At 42.9% G+C, this 14,830-nt stretch overlaps 1 protein-coding gene across 2 annotated transcripts in view; it reads right to left on the reverse strand.

Moving 5' to 3' along the window:
* Positions 1 to 14,830, reverse strand: part of PTPRB (protein tyrosine phosphatase receptor type B) — a 335,571-nt gene that overhangs the window by 28,291 nt on the left and 292,450 nt on the right. For both annotated transcript variants that reach the window (XM_069228335.1, XM_069228338.1), the window contains one exon: positions 5,718 to 5,840. In XM_069228335.1, coding sequence (XP_069084436.1) covers positions 5,718 to 5,840 — 123 coding nt within the window. The remainder of the gene's footprint in view (positions 1 to 5,717; positions 5,841 to 14,830) is intronic.

The raw sequence follows: 14,830 nt of genomic DNA on the forward strand, positions 1-14,830 counted from the left end.
ACAGTGCTTTCATTATATAAACTGCCTCTCTGCTACATTCAGCAGAGGAGCACTTCTTCTGAGATCATCCTGGAATGAGGTGCACTATGACAGAGTTGCATCCTTAGTGACACTGACCTCCATCCTGCAAAGGATGATACGCCGCACTACATCAGACCAGCTTCCTGGCGTACACACCAGGAATGGGGGAACTAGGCTATCCCAGTAGATCTGGCAGAGGGTACACCCACTATGCTCTCAATAGTATAGGTAGTTCTAGGTAGGAGTGTAACAACAGTGTAACTCTACAATGATCGAATTGCTTATCTTTTTTTACTATTCTTACAATGCTGGTTACCAAGCTATGTTTCATCTGCCTAATAACCACAGCCCATGCTTTCTATGCAAGAATACAATGTTTTTAATAAATATTTGAAAAGTTATTTTTATATTTTTCTTGTGTCCACCTTGGACTTGAGAGTGACAACAAAAAGGTAGATCTGTTTCCACAACTTCCTTAAGAATCAGAGTAGTCATGCTCAAGGTTGCTGATACCACCTGGTAACCTGGTAAAGATAGGGGTTCAGGTGAGGCCAGCTAGGAATTTTGTCAGCAGGTAGTGTTGGTATACCTGGACTGAGTCTCTATAATCTGAAGTCTGTGCTGCCCAAATGTGCAGTCCTAATTGATTCATAGGAACCATATACCTGTTCCCTTTTTTGAAAATGTATTTTTTGTAATGGAAGAAAAACTCTCTCCTGAACTGCAACTTGTACTGGTTGCGGCATAAAAACAGCTTCAGCTGTTTGTTTAAGGAAAATAAGGAGGTAAGAGTGGCGTACCAAACCAGCCTGCAGAGAGTCCAAATAAGCAAGAAAAGTGTTACAGGCTTGTTAAAGATATTTGGGCTGATTGAATGCGGGATGGAGATTTCTCCAAGATGTTCAAACTGGAACTCAAATTGTTAGAAGCTGGCCCATGGAAAAGACCAAAGGGTTGAAATCTCTAGATTAGGCACAAAAGCATTTTCACACAAGGAGTCTCTTCCATTTTCCACTAGGCAACAACCTGCGCCAGTGTCACAGGCGCAAGAAGCAATACATTAACCTGGTACAATGAGAAAGAGACAAACATGAGATGAATAAAAACAGCATGATGGGATGAAAACAAAAATTACAACATTCTTCTTATGGTGCTACAATTTTTATTGCTGATGCAATTCTCCATGAGTAAACAAAAAAGGGTCATGATGTAAACTCTACTTTTCAAAAAGGAAGATCATAACTTCAGTATATTGTTTGTCTATGCCGGAATAGATGGAGTATCATTATTGTTGTTGCTGTAGCTGAGCATGTTTTTCATTCCGCCCTGTCTCTAGACCTCTTCCTCTATATCTATCACTTGGTTTGCCTTTCCATCCCCCATGTTCTCTTGCCTTGTCTCTCTACTATCCCTTTGTACTCTTCATGTGTCTACTTATTCTTTCCCCTTGTCTCTCACTTTTAGCCTCTTATTGTTGTCCTCTATCTTTATCCACCCTCTTTTTCTGAATTCATATTTCTCTGACCATTCTCTTCACGTGTTTACTTTTACAAATTGCTGCTCTTTACCTCTTTTTTGTTTCCTTTGCTGTCTTTCTGTGCCTGTCTGAGACTTTCTGCTTCATTTATACCCTTCCCCACCTGTCCCCTTCTTGCACTCTTTATAATTTATATAATTTTTATAGTGCTTTTACCCAAAGCGCTTTCTGAAATGACCATGCAGTATAATAAAGACATAAGAGTAGAAGCAAATGTTTCTTTATCAGCTTCTTGGAACTGGTCAGAGAAAGAGCTCATGGTATAAAGCAGGGAACTTCTTTTCAGAGTTTGGGAGATAACAGTGAAAAAGAATGAAAAGAAGACAAAGCACAGGGACCACAGGGCATGCGAGGAGACATTGTGAGGCATACGCAAGGAGCAAGTGTATGGAGGGATAAGGGGTCAGAGGTAGGAAGAAGCTAGGGAGTGAAGGCACTTACTGACCATACACAAATAGCATAATAAACATTGTGAATCAACAGATAACCATCTAAGACAAGTATAATAAGGAGACAGTAGAGCATCAGTTGAATACTTGGGAAGGCCCACATACAGTGATCAACAGTAATTGAGGTGTCACAAAACCAAGGTTTGTAAGAGTTTTTTAAGAGTGGGGATAGCAAGCAATGCTTTCATTTTCCAAAGATCGTAATGATGGAAACAGCATCGCTAAGTAATTGAAGGAACGTGAGGAGTAAAGTAAAGGGTGGAAACCTAAGATTCCAGGCAGACAGAAATGAGTCTGTGAGTGGGGAAAAACAAAGATAAAGGATCAAGAGTAGCTGAATCAGTGCAGAAGAAAAGAATTTCAATAGTTTAGTATTAAGCTTAAGAAAATGTAACACCAACTAATATTCAAACACAGACATAAAGGCAGAAACATGATGGAGAGAACATTAAAAACAAAAGACGGAGATTTCTGTATAATCAACGTAAAAGTGAGATTCCAAATAAAAGTTGAATGACCGAGAATGGGTGGATTGTGTATGATGGAAAAAATAGGTGACCCAACCCCAAATTTTGGGGCACCGCATACTGAATGGGAACAGAAGCACAGAGAGCCTTTCTATGAGACTGAGAAATTAAGTGTGATAAGAAGAAAACTAATTGAAACATAGTCCTTAATAACCAGAAAAGCAAAAGAAGATAGGAACTGAGGTTGGTCCATTGTCAAAAGCCACAGGTAGCTAAATTAATATCAAAACACAAGATCTTTTACTGTGACTAAAGTGAAGAAGACAGTTAGAAACATACAGACGTTTAATGAGACTAAAATGAAGAACATTAGAAACATTCAGAAGAGCTATTTCAGTTGAATAAAAGAGCAGAAGGCAGAATTTGTAGCAGGGAACATATTACTTGAGTGGAGAAAATACAATGTGCTGGTTTGGAGTGATAATGGAGTAAACAGTAAGAAAGAAATCAGAGAGTTCAAAATCGTGTAATCAGTAGGGGAATTAGCAGGAGGAGGGAAAGTTACAAAGGGCAGTTAAAGAAAATCTGTGAAGTAAGAAAATAAGGGAAAAACTGGTTTCACAAATGCTGAAGGAAGTCAGTCAGGTAGTGAAGCAGTAGTCTTGGGATTGATAGTATGGCCAAGACTTCAGACTCTGATATTGGCTCATAGGATGAGGGTACTGAAGAGAGGAGGAGGAAGTCAAGATACTGGAACAGAATATAAAACAAGAAGGAGAGGTTAAACATAGACAAGGAGATGACAAGGTAGAGAAAGACAGAAAAAATAGAGGTTTTCGAAGTGAAGTAAAGAACAAGGTCTTCCACAGGACAAAAAAATATTGGGAGGGTTCACGGGAAGATTGTGCAAGTAGATGGATAAAAGTGAGAAACTGTGAGAATGATAAATCTAGTCCATAATTAGAAGATGATAGAAAGCCTCTTTGACATGTTTATGCTTAGAAGCTTATCTGAGAGAGTTTGCCTAAACAGCCTACAGGGGAGGGTGCAATGTATTTAAACAGTAGGACATATACTTTTAAGTTTTACATGTGCTAGTAGTGAAAAACTCCTAAAATGTTTTTTTCACTATTGTAAGGCATACCTCTCCTATATGATTGCATTGGGTTTACCTTATTACATGATAACTTCCAAATGGGAGCAGGTTAGCACTTAATGTTTGGTGTCTTCGGAATTGTAATAAAAAATCCTCTTTAATTGTAAAATCAGATTTTAAATTGCCATTTTGAAAATGCCATTTTTAGAACTTTGGCATTTTCCTGCTTTAGCCATTCAGTGCCTGCAGCCTGTCTTTGGGTCACATGACTCGGTGCAGTTGGCAGCAGGCCTTTCTGTATTCTTCTCTGACAGCCACACACAATAAAAAGCTTAGGTGTGCCTTTTTAGGTCATCAATGACAGAATGGGAGGTTGGAGCTGGGCACAGCCACACTTGCATCTGAATAGGCTTTGTCCTGTCTTCACACAAAGGGCTGCATGCCCCATGTAGTTAATCTGGAGCCAAAGCATGGGAGGCAGGAAACTTGTGTACTTCAAAGAGAATCCTCTAGAAACTTCTCCCACTTCAAAGAAGGCACTAAGTATAAACATCGGACTTCAGGCACCAACTCTTCAGTACACTCCTGAACCTGTGAACTCTGACAGGGAGAAGGACTTATATGTTGCTTAAAAGGACTTCTGGACTGCTACCTTGCTGTGTTGATCTGCTGCTCTGTTGCCCTCTTGCCTGGGTAAAAAGAACTGAACCTGCCTCTATAAATCCAGGACCCCACAGTGACTGTAATGGCTTGTTGGCTGCTCTCCAGATCAGACAGACAGTACAGACTTCCAACAACCTTGAACCCAGCACCTGGACTCTGCCCATTATGAGTACTACCTCCCAAGAGGTGCCACCCCAATCCTTGACCCTTGGAAGAGGGTCTGAAGCTGCCCTGCCAGCGCATCTGTGGATTCAGCAGAACCAATGCATCTCCTCTAAGGTGCAGATCGCCTCCTGCAGATCCGATGACCCGCATCTGCTGCTTGATGAATCACCCTCTGAACTGGTGCATCACCTCTGCTGTGCGGACTTCTCGATGCAAGGCCCTTCGTGGTCCACCCTAGCCCGTCTGAAACACCACTGTGCAACGCAGCTCCACACAAGGATGTTACATCGCACTTCACAGGTCCCTGGACCACACAAAACCACCGCACTTAGCAGTTCCATAGAACCACCACTGTTCAACGCATCTCCTCACCCGGACCTCGTATTTCCTCAGCTGCCTCAGCTGCATGACACATCCTCAATGCAAGACTCTGCATCTCTTCACAACCAGGATTAAGGTTCTGTGTTCAGCAGACCTAAGTGGGTCCCTGTAGCGGGCCTGTGCTCCATCTCAGTTGGCCTGAACTTGTGACCTTCAGAGTCTGGGGAGACCAGATAGTCATAATTGTAACTTTGTTTTCATGTTATTACTGTTTGAAGTGGTGCACATATATTTCACAAATTGCCTCCAAGTTAAGCCTCACTGGTCTGGGCCAAGCTACCAGAGAGTTGAGAGCAGGTTAGTTAATTTGGGGTTTGCTTGACTTCACCCTGACAAGGATTGTGGTTGCTGCAGGAATAGGGTTTCACCCCCTCAGCCAGTAACCCACTACCCATATTCTTCTTTCACAATTTATATTTTTGTCTTTTGACTCTCTGTCCCTCTCCTGTTAATCTCGAGCTCAAGGATCCCTTTCTACTCTCTTTTGATCAACCCACTATAGCTCTCACTCATTCTTACTTCACTATTTCCTTCCCCTTATTTCTCTATTTTTTTTCTTTTCTCTCTCCGCCTTCATCTAGGATTTTTGTGATTCCTCTTCTAAGCCACATTGTACCTTTTGCTCTTGGTGGCTCGCCCTGTGAGTTGTTGCTGTTACGCAGAATTATGTTATTCAAAAGTTATGGAATGGTTAATTAAGTTAAAAAACTGGTGTAGTGCAAAATGAGAGCTACGGGATAGGTGATTTTCTATATTTTGTTGATCCAGCGTAACAGTATTTGATAGCAGGTGACGAGCACTGGCTATCGCTCTTTCAGAGCCAGAGGAAGAGTGGAGCTTAGCAGGACAATCAATAGGTGATGAATGGAAGCATTCTAACAGATTTATTCTTGGCGAACAATGCAAATGACTAAATACAAAACAAAAAAGGAGCTTACGCTGCAGATTTTGAACTCTCTTATGGTCCACTCCGGGAGCACAGACTCAGACAGCATTTGAACAATGAGGTCTCCGTAGTAGAGCGAATCCTGGTCGAAGGGCCAGTAATGGTCACATTTCACCTGGAGGGGAGGGACAAAAGCACTGCATTAATGTTTTTACGTTGCAACAGAGAATGTCCATAAGATAAACTGCATGCAAAACAAATGCAGGTTTAGTTCTTTATTGTCACGAAATTGTACAGTGTGTTCGCCCTTATTCCCTCCTCACCTGGCTGCAGGAAACTATAAGACCCTGACCACAACAGTTTTGCAAGTACAGTTTTGTGCAGAAACAGGAATTTGAACCAAAAAACGGCATTAAAAGTTGGGCACAAATTACTCAACGTGGTAACACTTTCTGCAAATCTTGGGTGCAAATTACACACAATTACAGTTTGCGCCTCAGGACCCTCTATAATGTAAAATAAATAAATACTATGCAGGTTCAAATTGGAATTGGGGAACAACAGGAAGCTGGGATGCAATTTTCTTCCATGTTTTGCATAGAACAAACCCTTGTCTACTAAGGTTATCTATGAGGGTTCTTGCAACACCTGCCTATGGGCATTAGCACAGAATAACAACAATGCACCCTTTCAAGCCCGTCACTAACAATACATGCTTTCCACGGTACATCAAGACTACTGGCTTTGTCATAACTTTTCAAAATAAATAGATCAAACCTATTAAAGGTGACATAATGTTTCCCAGTTAGCCAATAAGATCTACAGCATTTACCACTGGCTTGACACTGGTAACCATCAAGCATAGAGCTCTAACATAACAAATATGTACTAAATAACTATTGGCAAATGATAAACAACTTCTCCCAAAAGTGCCTAACAAGGACCCTCAGTGAAAATCTTCTACCTCAAGAGTTTGTTAGAGAGTTACAAACATCAAAAGCCTTGTCTTCTATGGTTATCTTTGGGATCTCATGTAACAAAATTCTTGTCATTAGCCTGTAATAAAGCGTGATATCAAACCACTTTGAAAGGATATTGGCTTTAACAAATCATTTTCAGAATAAATAAGCCAGACCTTCTAACTTTGTTGCAGCTGCTCATGATAAACAGATCAGACCTACAGTACTAGACAGAACCAGTCAGGTGTACAGCCATTACCATTGGTTTGTGACCAGAACTAACTCAAGCCTGCTGCATTGAACATAAGCCTTCCCCACAAGGCAATCCCCAGGCAAACATTCACAAAATTTAAATATATACAAAATTGCAGCTACCTCCAACAATAATTAGTGACATTGCATGTAACAAAATACCTCTCTGCAGGATTTTTTAATACAATTTATTAATATGATAATATAATGAATACGTATACGATTAATACCAAACAGCCCTTAAATGCATTTGACTTTAACACTTTTCGCAATAAATATGTCAGGCCTAATGCCTTTATCATGGCCTTTCGGAATAAAAAGATTAGGCCTACATTCTTAATCACTGGCTTGCCACTATAGCCAAAGTGAAATTGCAGCACTGTATTTCAGAGGAGGCACACAAGCTCTGCTAAATACTGTACTGAAGGAAACCAACATATAGGTGCTGATTTGAGGGGGTCCCTGGCACAAGGCGCAGAGGAGCCGACATGGCCGGTTAGAAAGGCATCAGGGTGCGTGGTGGTTCTGAAAGAACTTTTTCTTTGAATCACATAATGTCATTAGGAGCTGTGATGTCAAGCCAGGCCTAGACAGTCAATAGTGCATGAATAGGAATTGTCATCATGGGGTTTACCTGCCTTGACCTGAATGGTGCACACCACTATCACCCAAACCATGACTGGCAGCGACCAACATGGAAGAGAACAGAGCACAGTTGGCCTTAGAAGCCATTAAAGATTTTTTGGTTAAACTGCAGTCCTGTTTTATCCTGAAGATTTCCTTTCAGAAATTACTATTATATTCTTTGAAAATTGGATATTCTGAGCAGCAAGAAAGGGAATTTGCTACAATAATATGCACTACTGTGACATGCAACCATGTACTGCACATAGCATCCACAGACAATTATTGTACGAAGTAGAAGGTTCTGGCTTCTGTCGTCAACTGCTGCAAAGTCACAGCAGCGAACAGCCAAGTGGGTGGTATCCTTAGCGTGAAGTAAAATTGCATCCAAAGAGAGCCGGCAGGTGAGGGGAAGAGGTATTGTGGCAGGAGGTGAATATGTTTTTTAAAGTTATATCCAGAGAGGGATTCTGAGAGTAGGAGGGTAGAGTGGCAGGAGGCCTGTCATTGACACTTAGGGCCTAGTTTAGAGTTTGGCAGATGGGTTACTCTGTCACAAATGATATGCATATCCTGTCCTCCATATTACGATGTCCATAGGATATAATGGAATTGAAATATGATGGACAGGATGTCCGTCACATTTGTGACGGAGTAACCCCATGCGCCAAACCCTAAATCAAGCCCTTAGTGCTTTCAATGGACAGGTGTTGTTAGGTTCTAAGTCCTGTGTTTCTTAGCCAGAAAAGGAGAGTACCAGCACTTCTCAGCACTGCTGCAATGCTTTTAATGAGAGCAGACTGACACTTCTCAGTGGAAAATATGTACCCCAGCATGGTGTACTCCTATATTTCCATTTTAACTACTGCACTTACCCACATACAGATCTATGCAACCCATGTACCCCAACCCAATGTACCCCAGCATGGTGCACTTCTGTATTTCCATTTTAACTACTGCACTTACCCATGCAACTCTCTCTGAATTCTATGAAAATTTAGTGTGGTACCTCTTCACCAGCACTTTGCAATGAAGCAAAGTGCTGTATTTAGCCAGTGCAAAATTACTGCCTCATTTCAAATTTCAGACCTTGGAATGGAGAAATGCTATATAATCACTATCACTCATTCATGGGCTTGCCTTTCAAAAATCCTTTGTTATTGGTAAATGCTTTACAATTGTCCCTCCTTGGGGCGGTTTTGTTACCGCCTTGGCCATCGACCCTATTGCATGGATAATTGCACTTTTGCAGATAACTTTGACTGCGAGCGAACTTCTTTTTCCTTTTGTGTCTCTCCTTCGCGCTCACGCTCGTGGTGGCAGTGGCGCTTTGAATCGGCTTGCTTATGTCAACCATTTTACTTTTTATTTTCAGTTTGTGTTAAACGAAAAGTCCAGTTAGGAAATTGCAACACTAATAGCTCTAATTCAAGCAAACGGTGAGACACATTGCATTGTAAATGCTTGTTTACTGTGGTGTACTCATTTGCAAGGAAACTCAGACACCCTCTCCCTTTTTGCGGCTGCGCTGATAGATAAGCACTAATGACCTTACTCACAACATTTTGCTTCTTTTAAATCACTGGCAGCCTTTCAATTGGGGTTTTAAACTGGAGAAGCTGAATTAAAGTCTCCACTGTATTTTCAAACCATCCTGGAAGGTCCAGTGCTTGCCTCACCCAGAAGCAATGCATTTTGTCCTGAAAACATCTTTCTAGAAGTAGCTTTGGCTAGTCCCTTCCCTTGCGTCTGTTTAATTGGTTTTGTATTTATGGTGTTAATATGTGCTTGCTGTGTGCAGGACACACGGAGAGATGAGAGGCTCCCTAGGGTAAGCAAAGCCATAAGGTACGTTTGAAGTCCTTGTATGTGATGAGTGGCATTAAATACTGTGGTTCAGTCCCAATTTTATCATGAAAAACCGCAGAGCAATCAAATCTGCTGCACTATGTTGTGCAAGGGACAAAACATAGTGCCGAGTGCCTGACGCTGCTGGCATCCCCTGCACTGGTGCTCTAATGCACCGCCTCGCACTGTGGTGCAAGAGAGTCCACGCTGTCACAGATAGGATTTGCACTGGAACTCTATCCCTCCTAGACAAATGCAGGAGGACCCCATCCATTTGATTTGTGCTTTGCACTGCAGCACACATGCTGTGCATCACTTGGCTTGAACCACTGACACCTTGTCCCTTGCTTCAAGTAGGCCTTAGTTTTTGATCCAAACCACGAGCTGTCTATTTTAGTAGATTGAATTTACATAAAAACATTTGGGTTTGCACAGATTTGCCTCAGTAATGCTCTCTTGATGCTAAGCAACACAAAGCAGCATGGGGCATTTTTTGCACTGAAAATGGCTGCTTTCCTGCACAAAACGCCTTTTCTACAAATACCCTACAGCGCTTTGTGTCACGTCACATTTCTTTGCTCAAAGCCCCAATACTTCTTGGCCTTTATATTTTACACAAATACAGGCACGCGAGGTGGAACTGTATGTGGGACATAATCAATTGCCCGTGCTGTGGTGCTCGCCTAATGTTATGCTACCTTTTAAGAGTTGGTAATGTTCCTCTTAACACCAGGAGGCGGACATAGAGCGTGTGATGAAAGACACTAAACGAAACTGACAGTCAGACTCAGCCAATCAGCAAATCAATTGACTTTCTTTAACATCTGCCAAGATTAGTGAGGATGGATCCTCCACCCTCTCCACCTGTGCCACCCGTGCCTGCTTCCTACCTCACCACCTCTTTTTCTGGCAGTTTGCATCTGAGAAGTCGTAAAATGGCTTCCTTTTTGTTTTTCACGGCATTGCTAGTCTGCCTCAACGGGCCAAGAAATTATCACCTTCTTCTGGGAATGTGGCAGACTCGAAAAACGCAAATTTAAAGGTTCTGAGCGCACATCCAAACACTTGCTAATTTTTTTCTCCAAAATCAGTGTTTTTGGCTTTCATAAAATAGCAAACTGCAGAAGCAGATGGGTGCTACAAAAATACAGTGGTGTAAAGTAAAACAAAATGGAATTAAATTAGGGTTTGTCAAAAAAGAGGGTAATTTGTACTTATTGTCACCAAACCAGTGCTTTAAATGGAAAAATAGAAGTGCAGGTACTGTGTAATAGAGTACCTGCTAGTTTCTGAGAAGTGCCGGTGCTCTCCAATTAAAAGTATTACGTTTTTCTTGAGATATGCCGGTACTCTCTCTCTCAAAATAAAAAAGTGCCGGTACTCAGTATCGGAGAGTACCGGCCCATTTAAAGCACTGCACCAGACAGCTCGACGTTACCAGACACCACGCACTCACTCCTGGTTATCTTTTCAATCGCTTTTATTCGGAGCGTTAGCTAAACTGGTTCAACTGAAGCAATCAAGAACATCATGTCCGGGAATTCGCTCATGTGGCTAATGAAAGGCCAGGGCAAGCAAAATGACGTTCGTGTTCCCTAAATGAAGTGGTCTGGCAAGTGGCAAACGTATTTGCGCTTTGCATCGATTGCCCTTCATTAGGAGCTGGTAAATGGATGTCAGTTGTAGCCCAGGGTTAACAGAGTTCAGAGTTCCCGAACTGAATGGGGCGGCACAGTCACTGTAAATGCCGACGATACCGGGTTGCTGGGTCCCTCGCAGGTCGCCATGTTTGTAGTCTTGGCTGGTGTGTTAGTCCAGGGAGGTGCGGACCAAGACTGCAACTCCTTGAAGCATTGATTAGTTACATCAGAACTTGCTCTGCTACCAAAGTTCTGACACCGATAGCCCTGTAAATAGTAGGATCACTACTAACCAGTCTGGTAGCCTTCGATTTACTGACCTCTGAGGAACACACAGCCGAGGCAGCCATTCCAGGATTCACTGACCGAGCAGATGATGAAAGACAAATTGAGGCAAGAAAAGCTGTGTCTTCTCACTAACTTCTGTGCCAGTGACCTGGAAAAGGACTCACGATTTCGACTAATTTTGGAACTTCTTTCTAATAGGGGTCTAGCTTATGGTAGTAGCACCCCCCCCCAAGTCAGTAGCATTGTAATGATATTAACCACTTATATAGCGTACAACATTAAGCAAATTGTCTCTTAACAATTAAGTAATAGTTCTAATTATTAAGCAATGCAAAGACACCCATTGTTTTTATACAGAAGAAAAAAGACTTTGGAAGCCTTCTGGGAAACCAGTCCTGTGACCAGTTGGTTGAGGAGAAATCTGTGCAGCATGTGCTCCACCCACATCGTTGCAGTCCAGACATATGTCTGGCTGGATGCAGTCCAGCTATGTAAACAAGGAATATCATCAGGTCTCTGGAAGAGGGTTGACACCCTCAATCCTCAACCAATACACTTTGACAGAGGAAATATTGCTTGTTAATCTTTCCCTGTTTCAAGCATTGTGTAGGCTACTACAGAGAAGAGTTCTCAACTCATCAATGGCGTAGGTCCTTCAGCAGCCAATGGCCCGCCTTCGATGTGTGACAGTCTATGACACATGAGGAGGATTTAGTGCCACCCTTGGACACAATGCCCAGAAGGAAGACATTTTCCTTTTCATCAAGTATTTTTCCCACAGCAGTAGTGGTGTGGGAGCCGTTTATCACAGGCTCATTACAGGTCCATATTTCATGTATGACACCTATAAAACCTTGCTTCAGTAGAGTCAGGAAAGTGCTGCCTAGCTGACTTTCGTGGCGGCGAATGATAGGGAGAGACTGCAAGCTTGCTGATGCAGAGATGATTAAGGATACGGAAAGCTAAAATGAAACGGGAGAACATGTACATGTGTGATTGAGGAACGAAGGCCCCTGTAGACTGCCCACAGACCGTAGAGACCATTGAGTCTCAAGTTATTTAACCAGTACTTAATTAAAAAAGAATGAGTTCTGAGACTCCAAGTTTTTCTCAAAAACCCACCAGTCATGCAGCCTGCAGCAGCCCGTCCGTACGGGCTGAGGGTCACACCCATCTATCTTTTTACTGACGTGAAGAGTATCTGTCAGGCCAAACAAAAGTCAGCCTGACAGATACTCTTCTGGTTCAGGTCAGGCAGCCAGAAGTGGGACATGCCCTAAATATGCAGACTCCTGGCTGTTTGAGCTGAACTTTTCTGGACTGAAGTAGTCAGAGCCATGTGGGTGTGACCTCTTCAGCATAGCATAGGTGCCTCAAGGCCCTCGCCCTCATGACAAGGGGGAATGTGACCGACTGCCTCAGATCTAGGTGCTTCAGTTTTAAGTCCTAAAGCTCCCAGGGCGGAGTGTCAATCAATGACACATCGTCACAGAGTGGGTCAGGGTCATCAGTCTCACTGACCCCATCCCATCCCACTCTGTGACACGTTGGGACTGCTGCCTTCCCTCATTGGCTGACCTTAGTCCAGCCAATGAGAGAAAGCAGCAGTCCCAACCCTCCTGGGAGCTGCTGAGGTATTTTTTTAATTTTTTTAAATGTGTGGTGCATGTGTGCGTGTATGAACGTATGTGTATTTGTTAGTGAATGTTGTGAATGGGTGTCAGTCTGTGTGAAACAAAATAGGTGTGAGTGAGGTGTATGTGTGCATGTGTATCATACCCTCTCCTCTGCCCCCCTCCCTCTTAAAATTACCGGCCACCACTGTGTGCAGAGAATGTTAGGGCTGGTGAATATGTAGACTATCGGTCTTGATTCCACTTACTCCATCTTTCATCATCCACCTTCATGATCTTCCTGCCCCTTTATATCAATGTTTCTGAGTTCCTATTCATCCCTGTTGACTCCCTGTGTCAATGTTTTTTTGCCGTTCTTTTCTTACCTTTACCCCCTTTGCTGCCTGACTCTATCATTCTGGGTCAACGTATGATGATTATTAACAAGTCCTAGTCCACACAAATGAGTACTGGTAGGCCCCAAGTCCAACTACCAGCTCAAATTAAGCACTATATTTAACCCCTTCGGTGCAGTGGAACTAATGGTTACCTCCTGCACCTGGCCCACGGGGGGAGCGCTACCCGTGGGCCTCCCACCCACTCCCCTTCTGCAGGGATGCCAGCGGAATAGGGAAAAAGTTGTTCTGCCCACTGGTGGGCAGATGGTAATTACCCCCAATCCACTCCCCGGGAGCGGGCAGAAAGCCTACTAGATGCCAGGGAATTAAAAAAACACAAAAAATAGAGGGGTGGGGACTGCCAACCAGTATGGGCATGGTTATGCCGCCACCCTAACTGGAGGGAGTAACAGTCTTTCAGTCCCCCCTTTAGTTTGCAGAGGGGGAAGTATCCCAATGGCAAGCAAAAGGACATTTGATTATTTTGGGTATTTATTTTGCATTTGGGCCAGGAGGGCTTGGCTAACTCCCAATATCGTCTCACTTGGAATGGTGAGTGGCTGCACTTTTTGGACTTTGGGATGCTGCCACCTGAAAAAATTTACCAGACCTAGACACATCTGAAAACTAAACATCTGGGTGAATCCAGGGTGGTGTGCTTCACATGCACCCCACACCATTTTCCTACCCACAATGCCCTGCAAACATCCAACTTTGCTTGAAATCACGCATTTAACCTACATTTTTGGGATGAAACCTTCCGGAATCTGCAGGAATCCACAGAATTCCTAGCTCCCAGCACTGTTTCATCTATACCGATAAAAATTCTGCCCCGCTCATCAGTCTAAAAAGGATTTTTTTCAAACTGCCTTTTGGACCCGCTTTCGTTCTCTCTCAATTTCGACATGTTTTTGGCCCTTCCCTGTCACAGGCACTTGGCCAACCTACACTAGTGAGGTATCATTTTTATCAGGAGACTGAGTGGAATGTTGGGTGGTAAAAAATTTGTGCCAGTGCGGTGATCTCACACAGAAATGTGAGGAAAATTTTATTTTTTAGCTAAATTTGAGGTTTGCAGAGGATTCTAGGTAAGAAAACACTGGGCAATCCACGCAAGTCACACCTCACTTGAGTCCCTCGGTGACTAGTTTTCAGAAATGTCTGTTTGATAGGTTTCCCTAGATGACTGCTGAGCCCAGGACCAGAAATACAGGTGCCTCCTTGCAAAAACAGGTAGTTTTGTAATAGATAATTTTGATACGTCCATGTTGTGTTTTGGACCCTTCCCTGTCGCAGGCATTAGGCCTACTCACACAAGTGAGGTACCATTTTTATTGGAAGATGTGAGGGAATGCTGGGTGGAAGGAAGTTTGTGGCTCCCCTCAGATTCCAGAACTTTGCAGCACCGAAATATAAGGAAAATGTGTTTGTTTAGCCACATTTGAGGTTTGCAAAGGATTCTAGGTAACATAACCCAGTCAGAGCACCACAAGTCACCCCATCCTGGGTTCCCCTAGGTGTCTAGTTTTCAAAAATGTATAGG

Source organism: Pleurodeles waltl, chromosome 4_1 (genome assembly GCF_031143425.1).
Source record: "Pleurodeles waltl isolate 20211129_DDA chromosome 4_1, aPleWal1.hap1.20221129, whole genome shotgun sequence".
NCBI classification, from domain to species: Eukaryota; Metazoa; Chordata; class Amphibia; order Caudata; family Salamandridae; genus Pleurodeles; species Pleurodeles waltl.